At 41.9% G+C, this 21,099-nt stretch overlaps 1 protein-coding gene across 1 annotated transcript; it reads right to left on the bottom strand.

Moving 5' to 3' along the window:
- Positions 1–930: 930 nt before the first annotated feature.
- CXCL13 (C-X-C motif chemokine ligand 13) lies at positions 931–7,345 on the bottom strand. Its single transcript, NM_001015576.2, is given in 4 exon segments — positions 931–1,714; positions 2,013–2,090; positions 5,526–5,658; positions 7,238–7,345. Coding segments are annotated over 4 exon segments (330 nt in total). The 5' UTR covers positions 7,302–7,345; the 3' UTR covers positions 931–1,659.
- Positions 7,346–21,099: the final 13,754 nt, after the last annotated feature.

Genomic DNA, 21,099 nt, shown 5'->3' with positions numbered 1-21,099 from the left:
TTGTTTTTTGAGTGCCCTGAATGCTAGCTACATTCTCAAACAGATCAAAATAAAACTAAAGAATGAATGCAGGATTTTGATGACATTTTATAATCCTTGTGTGTGTGTGTGTGTGTGTGTGTGTGTGTGTGTTAGGAATAAAGAAGTAAACATTGAGTTGTGGACAACAGAAAATGTAGCATTTATAGATACTCCTTACTCCCTCCCAAGAAACCTTTAGTAAAAATAAATCTAAAAATCAAAAGCAAAAAACGAAAGAGGGAACCAAATAGAGCTTGGAACCTGAGCATGCTGGGAGTGAAACAGGAGGGAAGGAGGCAGGGAACAAGTTTTGAAAGAATTACATAGCCCCAGGACACAACACAAACCAATTAGAATCTCATGGGTCCAAAATGGCAGACAAGTCAACTTCGACTAGACCTTGATCCTCAATTAGCAAGCTGAATGACACACTGAGAGTCACCATGGCAGTTCCAAGGCACCACCAAAAGACCAAAAAGTGGGCAGTGGCTGAATTCCTGGAAATCTCCATCCCTTCCCCCAAACAGTTGGAATAATCCTCCCACTCATTAGCCTATGAAATTACCCATCCCATAAAACACATTTTGGGACCACTGACTCACCCTCTGCCATGGCCCAAACTCTGTCTATGGAGTGTGTTTCTCTCTGAATAAATCCACTTCTTAGCTATCACTTTGTCTCTCATCAAAGAACCTGAACTTCATTAGGTCCTGAAACCAGGTCAGTGATCTCTGTTGGAAGACCATGGATTTTGTCTGGGTTCAAGCCTTGGCCATGTGAATTCCACTCCCAAACTGGGTTTTGGTTGGGTTTGAGTCCGAGCACATGGCTTCAAGTTCTAATTGGGGGTAAATGGTTTCACGAGCAGACTTCTGAAAAAATGCTCCATTAAGAATGAATTGCTCATAATTAAATAAAACATTTGCTTAAGTTTATTGAAGAGCATTAGATTAATAGAAAGCATTAAAGAATTGAACACTGAAGACGAAAAAAAGAAAAAAAGTCTGTGCAAGATGTGATTTTTAAAAAAAGTTCATCAAAGCAAATGCATGAAAGAATACATCTAAATATCACCCTTTAAATGCTTTTCCTGAAAATTTTATGAATTTAAGTCTGGGGGTCTTTGAGTGTTCTTAGCTTTATCTGTGAGAGTAAATCTTATAAAGAAAATCTTTAAAAGTAGAAGGACCTTTTTTCTCTCAATAGTGAGCTTTTAAATGAAGGATGTCTATTATGTGAACACTCTGTTTCTTGTAAGGCTAAAATTCCATGGGTTTCCCAGGCAGCTTTTTAAATCTCTTATGGAAGCTTGCTATTCTTAGGGTGTAAAATGATTGAAATGCATTCCATCATTTCCTCCTTAATTCAAGCCACTTGTTTTGTAGGAAAATTCAGCGTTCAACAACAGGTATATTATTGAAAGTAACCTTTATCATTTATAATGAAGGAACTAGCCTTAAAGAAACTTTCCTCCTTAATGACTCCTCCTCCAAACTCTGAGTTTGTAGGGTACTGTATTTTTAAAATAAAGCAGATGGGGAAGATCTTTTTTCTGGAAAAGATTCAACCAAACACAAAACTAAAACCCGGAGCAGGAATGTTGGGGGAACATAGGTGTCCTTGATGGGAATATTGGCATCAGTCACTCCTTTTCTTAACCACTGGAGCTGGTGAAGTTGACAAAATACGTTTGCTGTGAGAAGACAAAAATAAGACAAGAGAGTCAGGCTTAGAGAAAGACTTGCCAGAAACTGTGGCTTTCCCCTGGAGATTTCAAATAAGGAATTTTGTGCCCACTGGTTTCCAGGTTAGTTCACCGAGCTGCCAGAATGAGGCATCTCAACTCCATCTGATAAGTAATAATAGTGAAGAATGGGTATTTGTCTTAGTAACATTTCATAAATTTAAAGTGACCCCCATTTTGACTATCTGGAAAAAGGAAACCCTCCAGTACAATTGAAATCTACAAACCGTGGCTATGCCTGACTCACCTTAACACTTTGATTAGTGTTTGTGTCCATTTGGCTTGAGGGTTCAAGCAGATAACTAGCTTATTCTTCATCCAGACTCTGGGGGGAAATAAATAAAAATAAAGCAATCAGTCCTGCATTTTAGGAAAGAGTTGAGTATAAAAAAAAAGATTCCCACAGGAGATATATTAGGAGGTGGGCAGTTTTAGATGTGAAGCAGGTTATTTGCAGCATGAAGTCTGATCATTAAGAAAATCCCCATTTGAGACTCACTGTGTGAGTTGGTGGAACTGAATATGAATTGACAGACTCTCAGTTGTCAGAGGTTAGTATTTTGCTGACAACCTTTGCATGAATTGGAGACAGAACAAATAACAGACTCCAAGTTTGGCTCACTCCTGAAGTTTTAAGATGTTGGTTTAGTCGCTAAAGTTAAAGTGAAAGTCACTCAGTCGTGTCTGACTCTTTGTGACTCCATGGAGTATGCAGTCTGTGGAATTCTCCAGGCCAGAATACTGGAGTGGGCCTTTCCCTTCTCCAGGGGATCTTCCCAACCCAGGGATCAAACCCAGGTCTCCTGCATTGCAGGTGGATTCTTTACCAGCTGAGCCACCAGGGAAGCCCGTTAAGTCACTAAGTCTTATCCAACTCTTGTGATCCCATGGACTGCAGCCCACCAGGCTCCTCTGTCCATGGGATTCTCCAGGCAGGAGTACTGAAGTGGATTGCCATTTTTCTCCAAAAGCTATATCATAATATCTTTAAAATGTGTTTGTCCACTGAGCTTGGGAAAACAAAATAGACTAAAGAAAACTCTCTCTTAAAGACCTTTTATGTGAAAAAAAAATCCAATGAAATTTACTGTGGGAGAGGTTTACAGAGCCAATTTCTCTGAGTGACACCTGCATTTGATGGAACCATCAGTGAGCAAGACTTCAATGTTCTGAAAATTAAGCAACGGGAAAGGCAGTAGGGAATAATCATCCATTGATATTGATCAAGCACTTAAAATGTGCCAGCCACTATGCTTAGCAGGTAATATGAATTATCTCAATTAATCTCACAAGAATCCTGTGCTAAAGGAAATACTATTTCCTCACCTTCAGATGAGGAACTTGAGGCTTCCTCAAGAAGACTTTAAATAATTTGTCCAAGATTGTACAAGAAATGCATGATAAAGCAGGATTCAAATAAAGGTTGGCTGACTCCATAACCCCCAGTTTTAGCCACTTCTCCACCTGGGCATATCTGAATGGTTACCAAGTGCCAAAATATCTTACCAGCAGTGAAAGAAATGAGGTTTACCAGTTTACAGCAAACTGGGAGAGTCTACTGTCCATTGGGGTGACTTTGAACAAAACGTGATTTCTTGATGTGTCTCATTTTAGCTATAAAATGACAGATGGCAAAGATCCATCCATCTAGCTTTGAAACTCTACTCTTGTAATTGAAAACTACAGAATCAGAGGTCATAGACCTGTTGGGCTCTTGGCCAGAGCCTTCCAATTTGGTTTCTGAATTCATGATAGAAATACAGATTTCTGACTGTCTGGACTAGAGTATTTTCACTACTGACTGCCATGAATTTTTCATAATTATTTGCAACTTTTGCTTATATATCTGGTTAAAATTCAGAAATGTAGACTCTGGTGAGAAGATAAATTTTTTTCACTTTAAAACAATTAAGGTTTAAGTAGAGAAAATTAGAGTGTATTTCTTCCCCTGGTAGAGAGATGAGAGACTTGACTCATAACAGAGAAACTGGTAATAAAAAAACAGAAGAAAGCCTCTGTTCTCTAGACCAGGGGTTCCCAACCTCTGGGATCTAATACCTGATGATCTGAAGTGGAGCTGATGTAATAATAATAGAAATAATGTGCATAGTAAATGTAATGCACTCGAATCATCCCAAAACCATCCCCCAATGCTGGTCGGTGGAAAAACTGTCTTCTATGAAACCAGTCCCTGGTGCCAAAAAGACTGGGAACTGCTGCTCTAGACAGCCAGAGGAATTACTCCTAAATAGGTCATGACTATACTTCACATCTCCAAGTTGGAGGGCAACAATCACGGTTTAGTCAGAATTTTTATTGTCAGTGATAGTAGTGAAATGTAATGTCTTTCTAAAGAAAAATCCCTACTTATTTTTGATACCCCATGTTTCTTTATTACAAGTGAAGCACAACTAGTCCGAAACCCAAAGCCCTAATATCAAAATGGGACAAACAAAAAGCGCTGTGCTTTGTCATTCAGTCGTGTCCGACTCTTTGCGACCCCATGGACTGTAGCCTGCCAGACTCCTCTGTCCATGGGGATTCTCCAGGCAAGAATACTGGAGTGGGTGGCCATGCCCTCCTCCAGGGGATCTTCCTAACCCAGGGTTTGAACCCAGGTCTCCCCCATTACAGGCAGATTCTTTATCATCTGAGCCACCAGGGAAGCCCAAACAAAAAGTAGCTGCTTACAAATATTTCCAAAGGTTAAAGCAGCCAAGGGAAGAGTTGCTAATGAAAGCCAAGCCAGGGCTGCCCTGAGAAGGATGCTCTGACTGTAGTTCAAGGTGCTGCGGGGCACCTTGGTTCATTCAAGGTGGATCCAGGAAGAAGAAATCACAGTTCTAGGCAGTGATAGTTAAAAGATCTACAAGCTCCTTTAAAAATAGTCAATCCAACATTTGCTGACCCTCTCCCATCTGAAAAGAAAGGGATAAACATCAGGAATAGGGAAATGAATAATGTCTGATTTCTATCTGTAAAGAACTTATTTTCTGATGGAATGAAAGAGAAAAACAGACAAACCAACCTGAATCTTTCAATACAATGATGCCGAATAATTACAACTAACAGTTGCTGAACATTTATTACTCTGTCTGGCACTGTACTAGGGGCTTTACATGCAATGTTTGTCTCATTTGATATGCCATGGAAAATGCCCTAATAAAGGAATCTACAGATGTCTCTGGGAGTACAGAAAAGGGCTTATTGAAAGAGGATATACCATCACAATAAAAGAAAATGTCTATTAAATTTCTTGTAGCCATTACTGTCCCCTTAGCCTAATTTTTAAAGCAGAGTTAGGGGTTCACAGTTGACAGAACCTAAAGGATGATTCCATAAGATAGACACACATTCTGACAAAGGACTGATGTGGGTACTTATTCTCTTGCTCTTTAACTTCTGGGGAACAAATTTTCTGTTTCTGCTGGCAATTGGAGTTTGACGGAATAGAGAAGAATCTTGGTTCTGGCCCTGTCTAGTGGTATGCCTCAGGGCAGTTAGCTAGCTTCCCTAAGCCTCAGTTTCTGCATTTGTAAAGGAATGGTAACAACAGATATACCTGAAAGGGCTCTTGAAAGAATACAGTGAGTGAATGTTCGCGAAGCATGTGAGTTAGCTAGGACCTCACCCATACCCCTGCAAAGTATGTACTTAACAAGTTTTACTGATTCTCATTATTAGTTTGAGAATTAATTGCTAGTAATACTCCAAGTTAATCACTTCAAGGAAGCATACATTATTTTTTATTGCAACTTACATGATTTCTGTGTTTGGACATCCACGCCCACGGGGGATGATATTAAGTCTTTCAATGAGATTAACGGGGAAAAAGCTGACAGTCTTTCGAATGCATTTACACTTTAAGTTTGTGTTATTGGTCTCCAGAACACCTATAAACACAGAATCAGTTATTTTAATCCCTTTGGCATATAATTCACAACTAGAATTAATCGGTAATCTTTCATACTGTGCATTTGAAGATTTAAATATTTCAAGTCAATACTTCCACCCATATGCCTTTAGTTTGTGAATTTCTGCTTGTCTTGGCTTATTTTCAAACATTTTCTATCAAAACCTTAAAAATAAAATCAGCTTTTTAAAAATACAATACCTATTAAAATTTGTGACATCATTATATTGGTACTCAGGTGGTTGCCCATATAATAAAATTTGAGAACGGCCACTGTGGGAACTAATAACTCAGTTATAATTCATGCAACATAAAATTGATCAATCTTCACTCCTAATACATAAAAAGCCAGAAATGAACTAGTTAACTGAGTCTCCCAGAGCATTATCAAGTTTTAACCCTATCGAGCTCTTTCTTATCATTACCCCCTACTCTCCGAACCCGCCCTCTTTCTCTAAGGAAATACCATGAAGATATTTTTTGTTTTTGTTTAATCTGTTGGTCCTCTAACTCAGTTGCAAATCATTATCAAAAACTACCAATTATAAACATTCAACTGTTTGTATTCAACAACAAAAAATGTACTCATTACTTTAATAGGTAACCTGTCTTATGCATTTCAAGGAATTCTACTTTCTTTAACCCTAGTGCCCACCACTCCGCTGGACACAGAATTGCAAATAAAGGAACCAGGCTCTAAAGGTGTTACACTTTAGTGGGGGAAACAAAGAAACAAAAACTAAAGTATCACAGAATGCTGTATTTCCCCCAAGGTCCAAACTGCATGAATGAGAACAGAGGACTTTGCCAGCAGCCATGGAAAAGCTTCATGGAAGGAGAAAGAGACGAGGGTCTTAAAGAATGAAATGACATGAAACAGGGTTAAAATCAGGAAAAAATATCCCCACATTTTAAGAACAAAAACTGGTCCTCTGCACCTGAACGAAGTATCTCATCCTACACATGATAATTCCTGGTGGAATCTGATGATCCCTTCAGTTGCATAAAAATTTATCTTTTAGCTAGATATTTACCTATTTACACAAAGAAATCCTCCCTGTTTAGACTTGGAAGTCTGCTTCTTGGCAGAAGTGTGTACTTGAGGACTCCTGTTGTACTTACAATGTTTCATGTCAGAGCTGACCCTAAAACATTGTATTAGACTATCCCTGCAGGAGACCAACGGGTTGGAGTCAATAGCATTTGGTCAAAAAGGGGTAGCGTTGAGAGGCAAAGTGAAGACGAGATATCTGGAAAAAATGAGTTATAGGCAGAGAGGCATCTGAAAAAGGCCAGAAATAGGCTGCTGAGTGTCAGTCCCACGGACCTGGGACCTCCAGCATCTCCGCCTTCTCTGGACGACAGTCTTAACAATACAAATGTTTCCAGCCTCTAAGAGTTAAATCTCTGAACACCTTACTTTTAGAAATCTAGGAGCAGTTGAGCAGTTTCCCCCACTTCATTCACACTTCCCCTCATTATCTGATTGGAAAAAAAATTGAAATGGCTGAAGACCACTTGAGCTCCAAGCACAAATGATAACAAGCGAAGGTTCTCACCATGGACAGGAGAGAGGCTGAAGGCCAGCAGCATAAGAATCAGAGCTCCAGGGGTGAACCTCATTCTGCCTCAAGGTGGAGTTCAGACTTCAGCTTCAGATCCACACTGTGGGTTCTCAGCCCAGAGACTCCTATTTATTTAGACCAGTAAAGCCCTCCCACTGCCTTTGTCTCCAGGAGGTCAGCTGCATCATCAGTTTTAAAAGCTCCCCAATATGCTGAGCTTGCTTTTTTTTTTAAACCCCTCTTGCAAATTTTATGCATTTGCTTCAGAGCACTAGTAGTATAATAAAGTATTTCTTGAAAATGTGGACTCTAAATGGCAGGGATGCTGCAGGAATTTGGAGATGGAAGAGAGGGAAGTTTGGAGACTCCCCGGCACTCTCTCTGTAGGCTCACAATCAGGGATTGTGGCTTTGCTTGCTGCTGTCAGTGAAGGGTCAGTGGGCTGTCTCAATGGCATCTGAATATATCCTCCAGGAAATCAGAAACTTGTCAGGCACATCATTGTGTTTCTAGCACCTGCAAGCTTCTCTAACCTTTGATAGGTGCTCAGTAAATATTTGTAGACATAATGAATATCTCCTTATAGACAAATCCCTATGCTGACTAGGTTACTGTTTTTCTATCAGACTTTCCCACACCTTATTTCACTATCTGAAATATATGATTATTTATGTAATCTCACCATCATAGAAGTCCTGGAAGAGGACAAGTGGGTATCCCCTCATAGATGTGGGTGTGTCTTGAAGGGAGGAGAATTTTAATAACAGCTCTGAAAAGGAGAATCTTTCTAGCTCTGGTATGCAAGGTATTGACCTTGAGAACCGGGTGTCCGTGGAGGGCATCATTAGAATTTCATCAAGTAACTGAACCTCATATTACAGTCTGTTTAATAAAGCATGTGTGCAGTTTGGTTTTGATCTGGCCAAATAGCCCATGGGCCTAATGAACCCACAGCTTTAACTCACTTGTTAGAGCGCTTTGATTAAAGAAAAGAAAAAGAAAAATATGTGGGCAAAGGCTGATCTGTCCAGGAGCACCTCTGGGCTGCCTTGGAAGTCTACAAGTGTGGATGTGTGAACCCAGAAGCTTGGAGCCACTGAGAACTCAGAGGTTTGGTCCTCCTGGTGTGGCTTCCTAATTAATTAATTTGATTTTTGCTACTCAGCTCTGTGGATGTTCATCATGTTAGATGCCCCAGAGTGTATGGGATGGGGATAATAGTAATGACATACAGCCTTTGTATGCCAAGCAGTCCTCCAATTGGCCCAAATGACTGTGGTGACCAGGAACTCATCAGTCTTGAGTCAGCCCATTTCACTGTCTGGGCAGTTCTAGTAGTTAGAATTGGAGAAGGAAATGGTAACCCACTTCAGTATCCTTGCCTGGAAAATCCCATGGGCAGAGGAGCCTGGCGGGCTACAGTCCACAGGTTTGCAAAGAATCACATACGACTTAGTGACTAAACAACAACAGTTAAAAAGTTCTTCCTTCTGTGCATATAAAAGCCACTTCCCTACTATTCCAGTCACTTTATAATACTAATTCAACCGCTTATCACTGTATGAAAACAATTGCTCTTTCATGTGTTGGGACTCCAAATATTTGAAGATCCAGTGTGTGAATTGGGCCTCCCAGGAAACAGATGCTGAGATGGATGTTGGAGAAGAAGAAATTTCTTTCTTCCTTTTTTTTCCCTTGTTGACTAACTCCTACATGTGTGTGTTAGTTGCTCAGTCATGTCCGACTCTTTGCAACACCATGAACTGTAGCCTGCCAGGCTCCTCTGTCCATGGGGTTCCCAGGCAAGAATACTGAAGTGATTAGCCATTCCCTTCTCCAGGGGATCTTCCTGACCTGGGGATTGAACCTGGGACTCCCATACTGTGGGCAGATTCTTTACTGTCTGAGCCACCTGGGAAGACCGACTAACTCCTAGGATAGATCAAAGTGGGGAAGAGACAGGAGTGGGTTTGCCCAGTGAGGCAACACTCGTCTGATTGCAACACTGATCTAACAGTCTGGGACAACTCAACGGGAGATCCCAAGAATAGACTGCCCATCAGATGAGCTCCATGGTGGGCAGAGATCCAGCCCTACCATCCCCTCTACCCTGACACATGGCACTACCATGTCACTGGCAGGGGCTTCTCAGAAGCAGCACAGTCTCTGGTAGAAAGCTGAAGCAGAGCCTGAGGATGTTGGCAGCTGGAGATTGTTGGCTGACTGCACTTCTCCCAGGTGGCCAGCAAGGTGTTTCTTTGAGGGAGATCTGAGCAGTGAACTTCCAATGATCACTCCACAGGGCTGTGAACTGGATGTTAAGAGTACAAAGTATGGAGTCACCTGGTCAATGACTTTAGTTTGCTATGCCTCAGAATTATCAGTTTTCATATGAGGATAATACTAATTGTAAAGGATTTTTTTTTTTTTGGAGAATAAAATTATGTAGTCTATTTAGAATTCTTGACAGAGTGCGTGGCACCTAGAATGTGTTCAGTTAATGGCCTGTCTGTCTACCCATCCATCCACCCATTCATCCATTATCAGTAGGTTTAACTTTCACTCTAAAACCCAAATCAACACATTTCAAAGGTAAATATCCTTTTAATCTATGACAGTTTGAAGCTTTCTCACCATATTTTTTCCAATCATTTATCTTCAGAAAGATAAACCACCAGCTGGATTATCTTTTTGAAATCTATTCATCTTTTTCTTTGTTTCTCCTAAAATCATGACTGCCCCTCCTTCTGTCTCACTCACACACACTCTTGCATGTCTGACTCTCTCACACACACACTCTTGCATGCACACATCTAAACACCACACTAGCCCAAATATAGCTTTGCCAATACAAAACAGAGGAAACCCATCACCTCCTTTGTCATAGGCATTGTTCTTCTACTACTGCATCCCTTGGCTGAATAACATTATTCTGGTCATTTATATTGAATTTTCAGGGAATTATTTGTTTCTCTTTTGACGTGATCAATTTCTAACTATGTCTCATTCATTTCACTTGTGGCCACTTGTGCAATTTGAATTTGGGACCCAATGTAGGAGTTTTCCATTTGCCCCTGTTATAGAGATTGTATATCTCCTTGTCAGAACAAAAATGAGTGATGCTGACAGTAACAGGAAGAGCGTAGGAACAAAGGTAACTGAAAGAGAACTCTGAATAAATCTAGGAAATTCCACAGTTGGCTCTTATTTAAAAAGGACTGTCAAGGAGCTAATTTCACAACAGTTCTAAAACCTGATTTTGTTCCTTTTATTGTCCAGAGTTTGGGATTTAGTGTATACTGACCAAAGAAACTTTCTACTTGCCTGTCCCTAGATCGGATTGGAGAATGGGCAGCTCTTTAGTAGCCAGATGGTTCTAGAAGTTTCAAGTCAAATTCTCCATGATCTCACTTACAACAGGGATATACATTTCAAAAACTTTGAAGCCAAGAAGAAAAAATGTTTTGAAACCATAGATTTAGGGCCCACGTGAAAATTTTTTATTTAAAAAGTAATTTTTGTAGATACCTTTGTTTGAAAACATAAAAACCTAACTCGGTTTATATCAAACCTGATTTCTTATGATCATATATATACAAACTTAGGGAAAATGAGAAAATGATAGGGAGGGTTTTTTTTTTTTTTCTCCCTGAGTTTGAAATCAAACCAGATTTTCTCTCAGACCCAAGGAAAACTGGGTAGTTTTGAGTTATTGTTGTCTTGTCAGTTAGTCATGTCTGACTCTTTGCGACCCCATGGACTGTAGCCTGCCAGGCTCCTCTGTCCAAGGATTTCCCAGCAAGAATACTTGAGCCCCTTGGTACTGAAATTGTGGTCCACAGACTAGCATCATTCGCTTTGTCTAAGAGCTTGTTACAAAGGCAGAATCTCAGATCCTACATTTTAACAAGATTCCTAGGTGATTTAAATGCAACCTTAAAGTCTGAGAAGCACTGATCTATATTGCATGAGCCATATGCAATATACAAATTACCTGCAGAGAAATGTTTGCACAAATCCTCTCCTCAGGGTATGATACTCAGATCCCTTAGTGAAAGTGGACAGGACAGACAGACTCACTGATGGCTAAAGGCACATCACTGACAGGTACAAGAAGGGAATTCTCTCTCAAGATATCAAAAAGCAAAATGAGGGACTTGGCTGGTGGTCCAGTGGTTAAGACTTCACCGTCCAGTACAGGGGGTGTGGGTTTGATCCCTGGTTGGGATCAAACAGAGAACAGAAACAATATTGTAACAAATTCAATAAAGACTTTAAAAATGGTCCACATCAAGAAAAAAAAATCTTTAAAAAATAGCAAAATGTCACTAAAGAGACAGCATGATTGGTCAAAGTACCTACCAGTCTAGCTAGTTAAAGGCATTGATCAGAGGATCCAGGGCAGAGTTTAAAATGATTCAAGGGATAAAATTCTGGTAATTTTTAAGTAGCTTGTAATATCATAGGAGACAAATGCCATTGTGATCAAATTGAGAGCATTTTCTTTCATGCCATTTCAAAAGCAACTCGACTAGAAAAGAGAAACTTTCTCTATTCTGTTAACTAGTGTTTTAACTTGCTGCACATCTGACATTTAGCATAGCAGGAAAGTATTGCAGCCTAGCAGGTAAGAGCTCAGGTTCTGAAATCAGACTCATCTGGGTTTGCATCCTCACTCCAAGACTTACTGCCTTATGCTGTCCCCATGGTTCAGTTCCTCTGTGCCATTGGCACTAGTAGCAGTGATACCTTCTTGGAGAGACCTATAGGGGCTTCCCTGGGGCTTCCATGGTGGCTCAGCTGCAGGAGACCCGGGTTCAATCCCTAGACCAGGAAGATTCCCCAGAGAAGGAAATGGCAACCCACTCCAGTATTCTTGCCTGGGAAATCCCATGGACAGAGGAGCCTGGTGGGCTACAGTACATGGGGTTGCAAAGAGTCGGACATAACTTAGCAACTGAACAACAGCAACACAGGGAACCTACCAGTGATGGAAAAGTGCTTTGCTCAGTGTTTGGGCAAACAGTAAGCGCTCAATAAATGTTAGGTTTTTTACCTTTGTGAAAACACAAAAGTTTATTGTTTTCAATTTGTTCTATTGTGATAAGAACACAACGTGAAATCTATCCTCTTAATTTTTACGTGTATGATACATTAGTGTTGACTATAGGTACAATCTGGCCCAGCAGATTTTCAAGTGCTTATTTGTCTTTTTTAAGAAGCAACTTTGGCTTAGTTTGTGAGTCAAGCTCCTGACATGAATTAAAATGTCACTTAGGTTTCCATTGGATACATGTGATTTCTTATATAAAGGTTCTCTTGCCAAGAAACTGTTCCCCACTATACACTTTGAACAAAAATACTGATCTCTTTTCCCTAAGAAGCCACCAGTGGAGGCTTGTATTAGCTACAAATGTACTGAGGTTTTATCAATTGACTGTTTTGCCTTTTGCCATCATTTTCATCTTGACGGAATTGCTTATTACAGCCTGTTATAAGGTTGTTTATCAGAGAATCATTTCAATACCCGTATTTGAGGAAAAGATATTTTCAAAGGTAATTACATTCACATTTCAAGTTTTGCTCAAATTCATCTCACACATAGTGAATCCCAGACAAATCTAAACTGTCTAAAGCTTCTTTCCTCTGTATTCGGCTGGTGATTTTTCCAGAAGAAGACTGCTAGGTGGCGATGTTACTTACAAAACCAGCCTGCTGAAAGGGAAAGGCAGGCCCACCAGTAAAGATCCTGCCGTACTGACAAGAGGGCTGTGTTGCCTGTTATTTCTGTGTTCAAAGCATTATCTGACTTTGGTTGATTGCTTTTTAAAGAAATTAAATATTGTGGGTTTTGAGACTTTCTTCATTAGGTTGAAATGTTCCTCAGAGAGGGGAGAAAAACCCCTAAAACTCTGAAGTAATCCAACAAATTCTGGGCCCTGTCCAACTTCTTGGCCCTGAGATTGCAAAATCAGATTGTGCATCAGTTCTCTGGCCTGCAGTCACGTTAGGCCCAGCAGCAGCTGAGTGTGAAGCTTCTGTGATTAGAAAGTTTTCTGAGAACAGTGAGGCTACCCCCTACCGATGTTAAAGTGATGGTCAAGTTTTCCAGCTCAGCCCAGTAAGCTGTAACAAAAAAGTCATTCTCTTTCTGCTGTAAAGATTCTATAATGAACATATTAACTCATCATCTGCTTTTTTATCTTAGCTTGTTGTTGTTGAGTCGCTAAATCATGCACAACTCTTTTGCAACCCCATGGATTGTAGCCCACCAGGCTCCTCTGTCCATGGGACTTCCCAGGCAAGAATGCTGGAATGGGTTGCCATTTCTTTCTCCAGGGGATCTTCCCAACTCACGGATTGAACCTGTGTCTCCTGCATTAGCAGGCAGATTCTTTACCACTGAGCCGCCAGGGAAGGCCTTTATCTTAGCTATCAATACATTTATGTTATCGCCATGTATGGATGGGGTTCTGGATGCTAAGAATAAAAGTCAACGGTTTCCAGAAAGAGCACCTTTATTTAACTTAGAAGGTTTTGGTGTATCACTCTGTAATGTCTACTGTTCTACAGCCCCAGGTGTCTCTAGATAATCCTCTTGTCCTTGTATTCCTTTGTCAGTGTCTCCTCTTTGTCTAACCAGACTTTAAGATTCTCTTCTCACTGTGCAGTCTCCCCCAAGGCAAGCTTGTCTCTTCCATACTTCCAATTTAGATGGACGTCCACTCACATCAGTATCTATTCAATAGCCTGGTGGTCATGGCTACATAGAGGCTGCTGAGATTCCTCTAACCAATCATATCCCAAACTGAACTTAGTTTAAAATCTGCTTTACCTGCAGTATTCCAAGTCTGAGTAAATGATACCTAGTTGTTCAGAAACCAAGAAGTCATCTTTAATTCCTTCCTCTCCCTTGTTGTTGTTCAGTCGCTAAGTCCTGCTCGACTGTTTGTGACCGCATGGACTACAGCATGCCAGACTTCCCTGTCTTTCACTGTCTCTCAGAATTTGCTCAAACTCATGTCCATTGAGTTGGTGATACCATCCAACCATCTCATCTTCTGCTGCCCACTTCTCCTCTTGCCTTCAATCGTTCCTAGCATCAGGGTCTTTCCCAGTGAGTTGGCTCTTCAAATCAGGTGGCCAGAGTATTGGAGCTTCAGCTTCAGCATCAATCCTTCCAATGAATATTCAGGGTTGATTTCCTTTAAGATTGATTGGTTTGATCTTCTTGCAGTCCAGGGGACTCTCAAGAGTCTTCTCTAGCATCACAGTTCAAAAGCATCAATTCTTTGGCACTCAGCTTTTTTTTTGTCCAACTCTCACGTCTGTACACAACTACTGGAAAAGCCATAGCTTTGACTATATGAACCTTTAATCCCCATTTTTATCTCTAAGAGCAGCCACTTGTATCTGGCTTTGCCTACTTTCCTCACTTGTATTGCCACCCCTTACTCCAAACCACCATTGTTAGAACTCCTGTTCAGTTCAGTTCAGTTGCTCAGTCGTGTCTGACTCTTTTCGAACCCATGAATCGCAGCACCCCAGGCCTCCCTGTCCATCACCAACTCCTGGAGTTCATCCAGACCCACGTCCATCGAGTCAGTGATGCCATCCAGCCATCTCATCCTCTGTCGTCCCCTTCTCCTTCTGCCCCCAATCCCTCCCAGCATCAGAGTCCTTTCCAATGAGTCAACTCTTCACATGAGGTGGCCAAAGTACTGGAGTTTCAGCTTCAGCATCAATCCCTCCAAAGAAATCCCAGGGCTGATCTCCTGGCCCATTAACTGCTCTCTTTCCATCTCCCTTCTGACCCATTTCCTACACTGCAGCCGGAATCATCTTTTCAGGACACAAAATTGATTATGTCATTGGTATTCTAGTAGCTTCTCACTGTCCTTATATGCATCAGCCCTTCTGTGGATCCTGGCATTCTCTGCAGTTCCATCTCTTGCCTCACTCCCTCGCTCTCCACCCCACCTTTCAAAAGACAGACTTGAGGACCCCTTGCAATCCCTTTCACCACCACCCCCCCACCACTAGGAGTCTGAAGTTCACAGGTTAACACCTTTTTAAAGATTTTAATTTTGTATTCCAAATGAATACTTCCTTCATCATCGGCTCTACCTGGATATTAAAAGTTTTTTTCTCTGGCCCTATTCCTATGGCTTCAGTTATATTTATTCTCAATAACAGTGTGTTGTACCAGGGCTGGAAATGATTTACAATGTTGTGTTAGTTTCCGGTGTATAACAAAGTAATTCAGTTATACATACATATTCTTTTTCATATTCTTTTCCATTATGGTATATTACAGGATATTGAATATAGTTCCCTGTGCTATACAGTAGACCTTGTTTTATCTGTTTTCATATAGTGGTTTGTATCTGCTAGTCCCAAATTCCCAATTTATCCCTCCCCCCTTCCCTTTTGATAACTGTAGGTTTGTTTGCTATGTCTGTAAGTCTGTCTCTATTGTGTAAACAAGTTAATTTGTGTCATATTTTAGATTCCACATATAAGTAATACTATACGATATTTGTCTTTCCCTTTATGACTCACTTTACTTAAGTATGCTAATCTCTAGGTCCATCCATATCACTGCAAATAGCACTATTTCATTCTTTTTATGGCTGAGTAATATTCCATCATTTATATACCCCATATCTTCTTTATCTAACGTCTGTCAGTGGATATTTAGGTTGTTACTGTATCTTGGCTATTGTAAATAGTGCTGCTATGAACTTTGGGATACATGTATCTTTTCAAATTAGAGCTTTCTCCAGATACATGCCTAGGAGTGGGATTGCTGGATAAAATGGCAACTCTGTTTTTAGTTTTTTGAGGAATCTCCATCCTGTTTTCAGTAGTTACTGTATACCAACTTACATTCCCACCAACAGTGTAGGAGCATACCCTTTTCTCCATACCCTCTCTAGAATTTATTATTTGTAGGCTTTTTGTTTCATTTTTAATTTATTTTTAACTGGAAGGAGATTGCTTTACAATGTTGTGTTGGTTTCTGCCACACATCAACATGAATCAACCGTAGGTATACACATGTCACCTCCCTCTTGAACCTCCCTCCCACCACATCCCACCCTCTAGGATGTCACAGAGCACCAGGCTGAGCTACCTGCACTATAGAGCAACTTCCAATTAACTATCTATTTTACATATAGTAATGTATATATCTCAATACTACTCTCTCAATTCATTACACCCTCTCTTTCCTCCACTATGTCCAGACATAGATAATAGGATTATGAAAGTGAAAGTGAAGTCCCTCGGTCGTGTCTGACTCTTTGCAACCCCATGGACTGTAGCTTATCATGCTGCTCCATCCACGGGATTTTCCAGGCAAGAGCACTGGAGTGAGTTGCCATTTCCTTCTCCAGAGGATCTTCCTGACCCAGGGATCGAAACCGGGTCTCCCACATTGTGGGCAGATGCTCTACCATCTGAGCCACCAGGGAAGTCCTAACAGGAATATGGATATATATATATATATATATATTTTTTTTTTTTCTATTGCCTTGGGAGACTGACTTAAGAAAACATTGTTACGATTTATGTCAAAGAATCTTTTGCCTGTGTTCTTTTCCAGGAGTTTTATGGTGTCTTATCTCATATATAAGTCTTTAAGCCATTTTGCATCATTTTTGTGTACGGTGTGAGGATGTGGAATGTGGATATTTTTGAAGTTTAGAGTCGGCAGCACCCTGCCTTCCTTCTATGTTCACGGTGGAGTGTCAACTTGTCACCGCCCCACCATCACTGTCACCAGCTTCCAACTCTACTGCACTGATGCTCTCTTTCTTGCTGTGTAAGGCATCTTGCTCAGACTCCATAACATCTTTTTGCCACTTTTTTGTTATTCAAATAATCTTTGCTCTGTGTATTGAAAAAATTCGGTATTTGCACAATTCAAAGTGCTTCTGCTCTCTCCCAGACAGTGAAAACTTTGACTAGAGGGGCTTGGTCTGGTAAGCGAGGCACAGTCTGGACGTCCTTTACCTCCCCCATTCCTCTTCCAGGCTTGTGTGCCTTGTCAGGAAAGGCAGATGGAGGCTGGAACCCTTATCTTCCATGGCAGGGCGGCAGTCCCCACCCAGCCTGTTATTCATCACTGCGTCTCTGTTATGGATGCTTCTCTCATTGTAGATTCCCGCTGTGTGGCAGGGCTGGCTCTCTCAGGGAGACCCTGAGGAATCTCCTTCATGCACAGACGTAGCAGAGCTGACTCTGAATTAACTCCTTCCACAACTCTTCAGCCTCTACCACAGGGTCACACTCCATAGCCACTTGTTGCTGGAGTCACCTCATCCCACGCCAGCCCTTTTGGAGGTGGCATACTGGTGAGACAACTGAGCCTGGCTGTCTGCTGCAGAGTCCACTCAACCTGCAGAAGGTTAAAGGCTGTTGCCATGGCAACCAGTGGGAAAGCAGGCTGCCTTGCTGGTACCTCCTCTTTCAGCATCGTGTTTCCCCTTTCTCTAAGCTGCAACAGCATCAAGCACCCTGTCTGTTTAGTGGCTTGCCAGTGTTCAAAAGAGGAGAGGGAAGAGCGTTTTTAATATACCTGGCAACCTTCTGAAGTTCTCTCCTCTCTCCTGGTCTTCCCCTTAAATTCACTGGAGGTGAGAGGAGGAGAGAGTGTTCTTTGATTATGTTCTTCCTGGTAGCCCTTGATCAGGTGGTTGACCATGATGCTGGTGGTACTCTGGACATAGAATGGAGCTACACAGTGGATCCTGCAGGCTGCCCACCCAACATTCACTCTTGTATTTCCATTTTTTAACAGAACCCTATTGAATTAGAGTATTCAACCTCTTCCACATAGCCATGCTCACCAGATGAGCTATACTGGCCCTTAGGGGAAAAGCTTCCTTATCTTAAGCCAGTCATGATGATTCTACTTTTCTAAATCTGGGGCCTGAGAAAGACATTTTAACTCTTAAAATCGAGATAGTGTGAGTGGTGGCTTCTTCCTGCCTTAGGACGTTGTCCTCAGGCTTTTTCATGAGATCCTTTCATGAGTAGGCTATTCCAGGTGTCATATCCAGATTTAACAAAGACAACACATGGAGGAGTTCCTTATCAAAAGAACGAAGACATTCTTACTGTTTGAGACAAAAATCTTTATTTATTGTTAGAGCCATTTTTAGCTGCATCTTTGGCTTCTTAAAAACATATCCTGATGGACCCATGTTCTTTTGCTTGCCAACTTTAGATCTTAGCCCACGTCCAGGACACCAGAGAAAATGCCCCAGTATTTCTTGTTATGGTACCTTCTGCCTGTGTCAGTGATATGCAAAAGCTTGCTTTTTTCACTAAAAAATATGCAATGATTTTTTGAGTGTGAGAAAGTCAATAAAAGGGGCAGCATGGCGTGGTCAATTCCTCATCCCTACCCAGGCTGAAAGACTGGGATGACTAAGAGGGTTGGAATGCCAAGTTAAGGAGTACTGTTAGTCGCTCAGTTGTGTCTGACTCTGCAACCCCCTGGACTGTAGCCTACCAGGCTCCTCTGTCCATGGAATTCTCCAGGCAAGAATACTGGAGTGGGTTGCCATTTCCTGCTCCAGGGGATCTTCTCAACCCAGGGATTGAACCCGGTCTCCTGCATTGCAGTCAGATTCTTTACCATCTGAACCACCAAAGTTGAAGAGACTGTGTGATAATGACTTTGGATACAAGCATGCTTGTTTGGAGCCCAGGGGAAACTGTCTTAAGAAGTGGAATGGAGGACTGGGGAGAGGGCCAGTCCCTCTAAATGCCCTGCAGACAGTTGTAATGTTCCGAGACTCTGAAGGCTCAGGATGACAGACCAGTATCCTCATAGAAGGTCCTGGCAGGACAGCAGTGATGCATCTTGATCAAAGTCCAGAACAAATATTGCAACAGTTTTTGCACATCTCCCTGAAGCCAGTGGGGCGCTCTGTGGGGCAGCAGCCCTGTAGACACGTGGCAGGGTTAAAGGAGTACTGACATGTGCACCGTTGTGTTTATGGTCAGAGGCGCTGGCTTTCACATCTTTATACTAAACTTGTCTATGGGTCATGAACAAGAGAAGCTTAATCGCTATCACCTCTTGGTTCTTTTCTATTTAGGGTGAACTCAGTCATCGTCATTGATTCAAGTGTCTATGTTGGGCCCGATGCAATGTGCACGAAAGACATGTGGTCCATACCTTGTGAAAATCAGCCCCAAGTTTAGCACCTCTGTTGCATGCACTAAGCTCAGTGCGTCCTGATGAAGAATCTAAGAGCATAAACTTGGATTACTCTCACTCAGGATGTCTCGGGGGGGTTGAAATGTTCTAATTCCAACATGTTTTCTTAATTATAAAGGATAAGCACTTTTAGCAGAGAACTCAAAAGCAGCTGCTGCCCACAGTAGATTAAGTGAGCAGAAATTGGAGTTACATCTGAGGACTTTCTACCCGCCTCAGTGATACGCAAAAAAAAAAAAGGCTTTGTTTTATGGGCACCAAAAAATAAAAGGAATGTGTTGGTCAGTGTTATAAAACAAACATTCTGGAAAATTAGAAGTTCTGATTTGTGATGTTTGCCAGTTTCCATGATGTAGATACTCCCACCATGGTCAATTTCAAGCTACCCAAGGGAGGTGGCAGAAGTGGAGTGGGGACTGACAAGCACCATTGGAGCATCTGCCCAGCTGCCTGTCCACAAAACCAAGAACTGTTTGTTTCTAGCTTTGGAAATGAAGTGTTTATTCTGTACCTTAAAAAAAAAAAAAAAAAGATCGTTGATTTATTTATTTGGCTGTCCTGAGTCTCAGCTTTGGCACTCAGGATCATTTTTAGTCTTGGCATGTGGGATCTAGTTCCCTGACTAGGGATTGAACCCAGGCTCCCTGCACTGGGAATGTGGAGTCTTAGCTACTGGGCCACTAAGGAAGTCCCTATTCTGTGCTTTGACATTCATCTTAGCAGGGCCTGGGCAGGCTGTGCTTCTTTCTGAAGGTGGACGGCCAGAGGGAAGTTCTGAAGCTGTGCCACTGCCTATAGTGCTGTGACAAAGCTGACAAACTGGACCATTTGATTCAAGCGTCAGTGGAGTCTCTGATCAGCCCACTGTCTCAACATTTTTTATTGCTGTCTCTGTGGCAGAGACAAGTCAAACCTCATGATCTTGTTCTCCAGAGACATGGTGCTTCCCAGGGCCTTTGCCTTGAGCTCCTAGGACCCAGGTTCCAGGGCAGATGGAGAAGCGTGGCCTCTGTGAACCTAAAGCCAATTGTTGAAGAGCTCACTGCTCTGCTCCTCTTCATGACTCACTGGAGTCTCCCAAGATACTCAAACCAAACCTCTCTAACTCAAAATCCAGCACCCTAACCATTAGGCTGAGCCCCCAAGCACTTGTGCTACAGTGGGTTTGCCAGGAGGCTGATGTTGGTCTTAAGCAAAGGCAGCCTTGCCTGCTATGATGTGGTCTTCAGTATGAATCCCATGTCACACAATGGTGAGGCAGACCTTTTGCCGGTGCTCCAGAGAGTGACACTCCTCCTTGATCCCCTTCCCAGCCCAATCTCTGGTCTTTTTGACTCCATGGACTGAGGCCCACAGTCTCCTCTGTCCATGGAATTTTCCAGACAAGAATACTGGAGTGGGTAGCCATTCCTTTCTCCAGGGGTTCTTCTCAACCTAGGGATCAAACCTAGGGTCTGCTGCATTGCAGGCAGATTCTTTACCATCTGAGCCACTAGGGAAGCACCTATCTCTGGGTTCAGTCCAACCCCCAGTAAGTGTTAGGAAGATCCCTGTCCTCTTACTTCCAAGCACCTGTCTATCTGCTCCCACCTCTGGGGCAGCACTGATCCTCCCCACTCCC

This window comes from Bos taurus, chromosome 6, assembly GCF_002263795.3.
Source record: "Bos taurus isolate L1 Dominette 01449 registration number 42190680 breed Hereford chromosome 6, ARS-UCD2.0, whole genome shotgun sequence".
Lineage (NCBI taxonomy): Eukaryota > Metazoa > Chordata > Mammalia > Artiodactyla > Bovidae > Bos > Bos taurus.
Note: the sequence above shows the minus strand (reverse complement) of the source record. Positions and strands in the feature narration are given on the sequence as shown.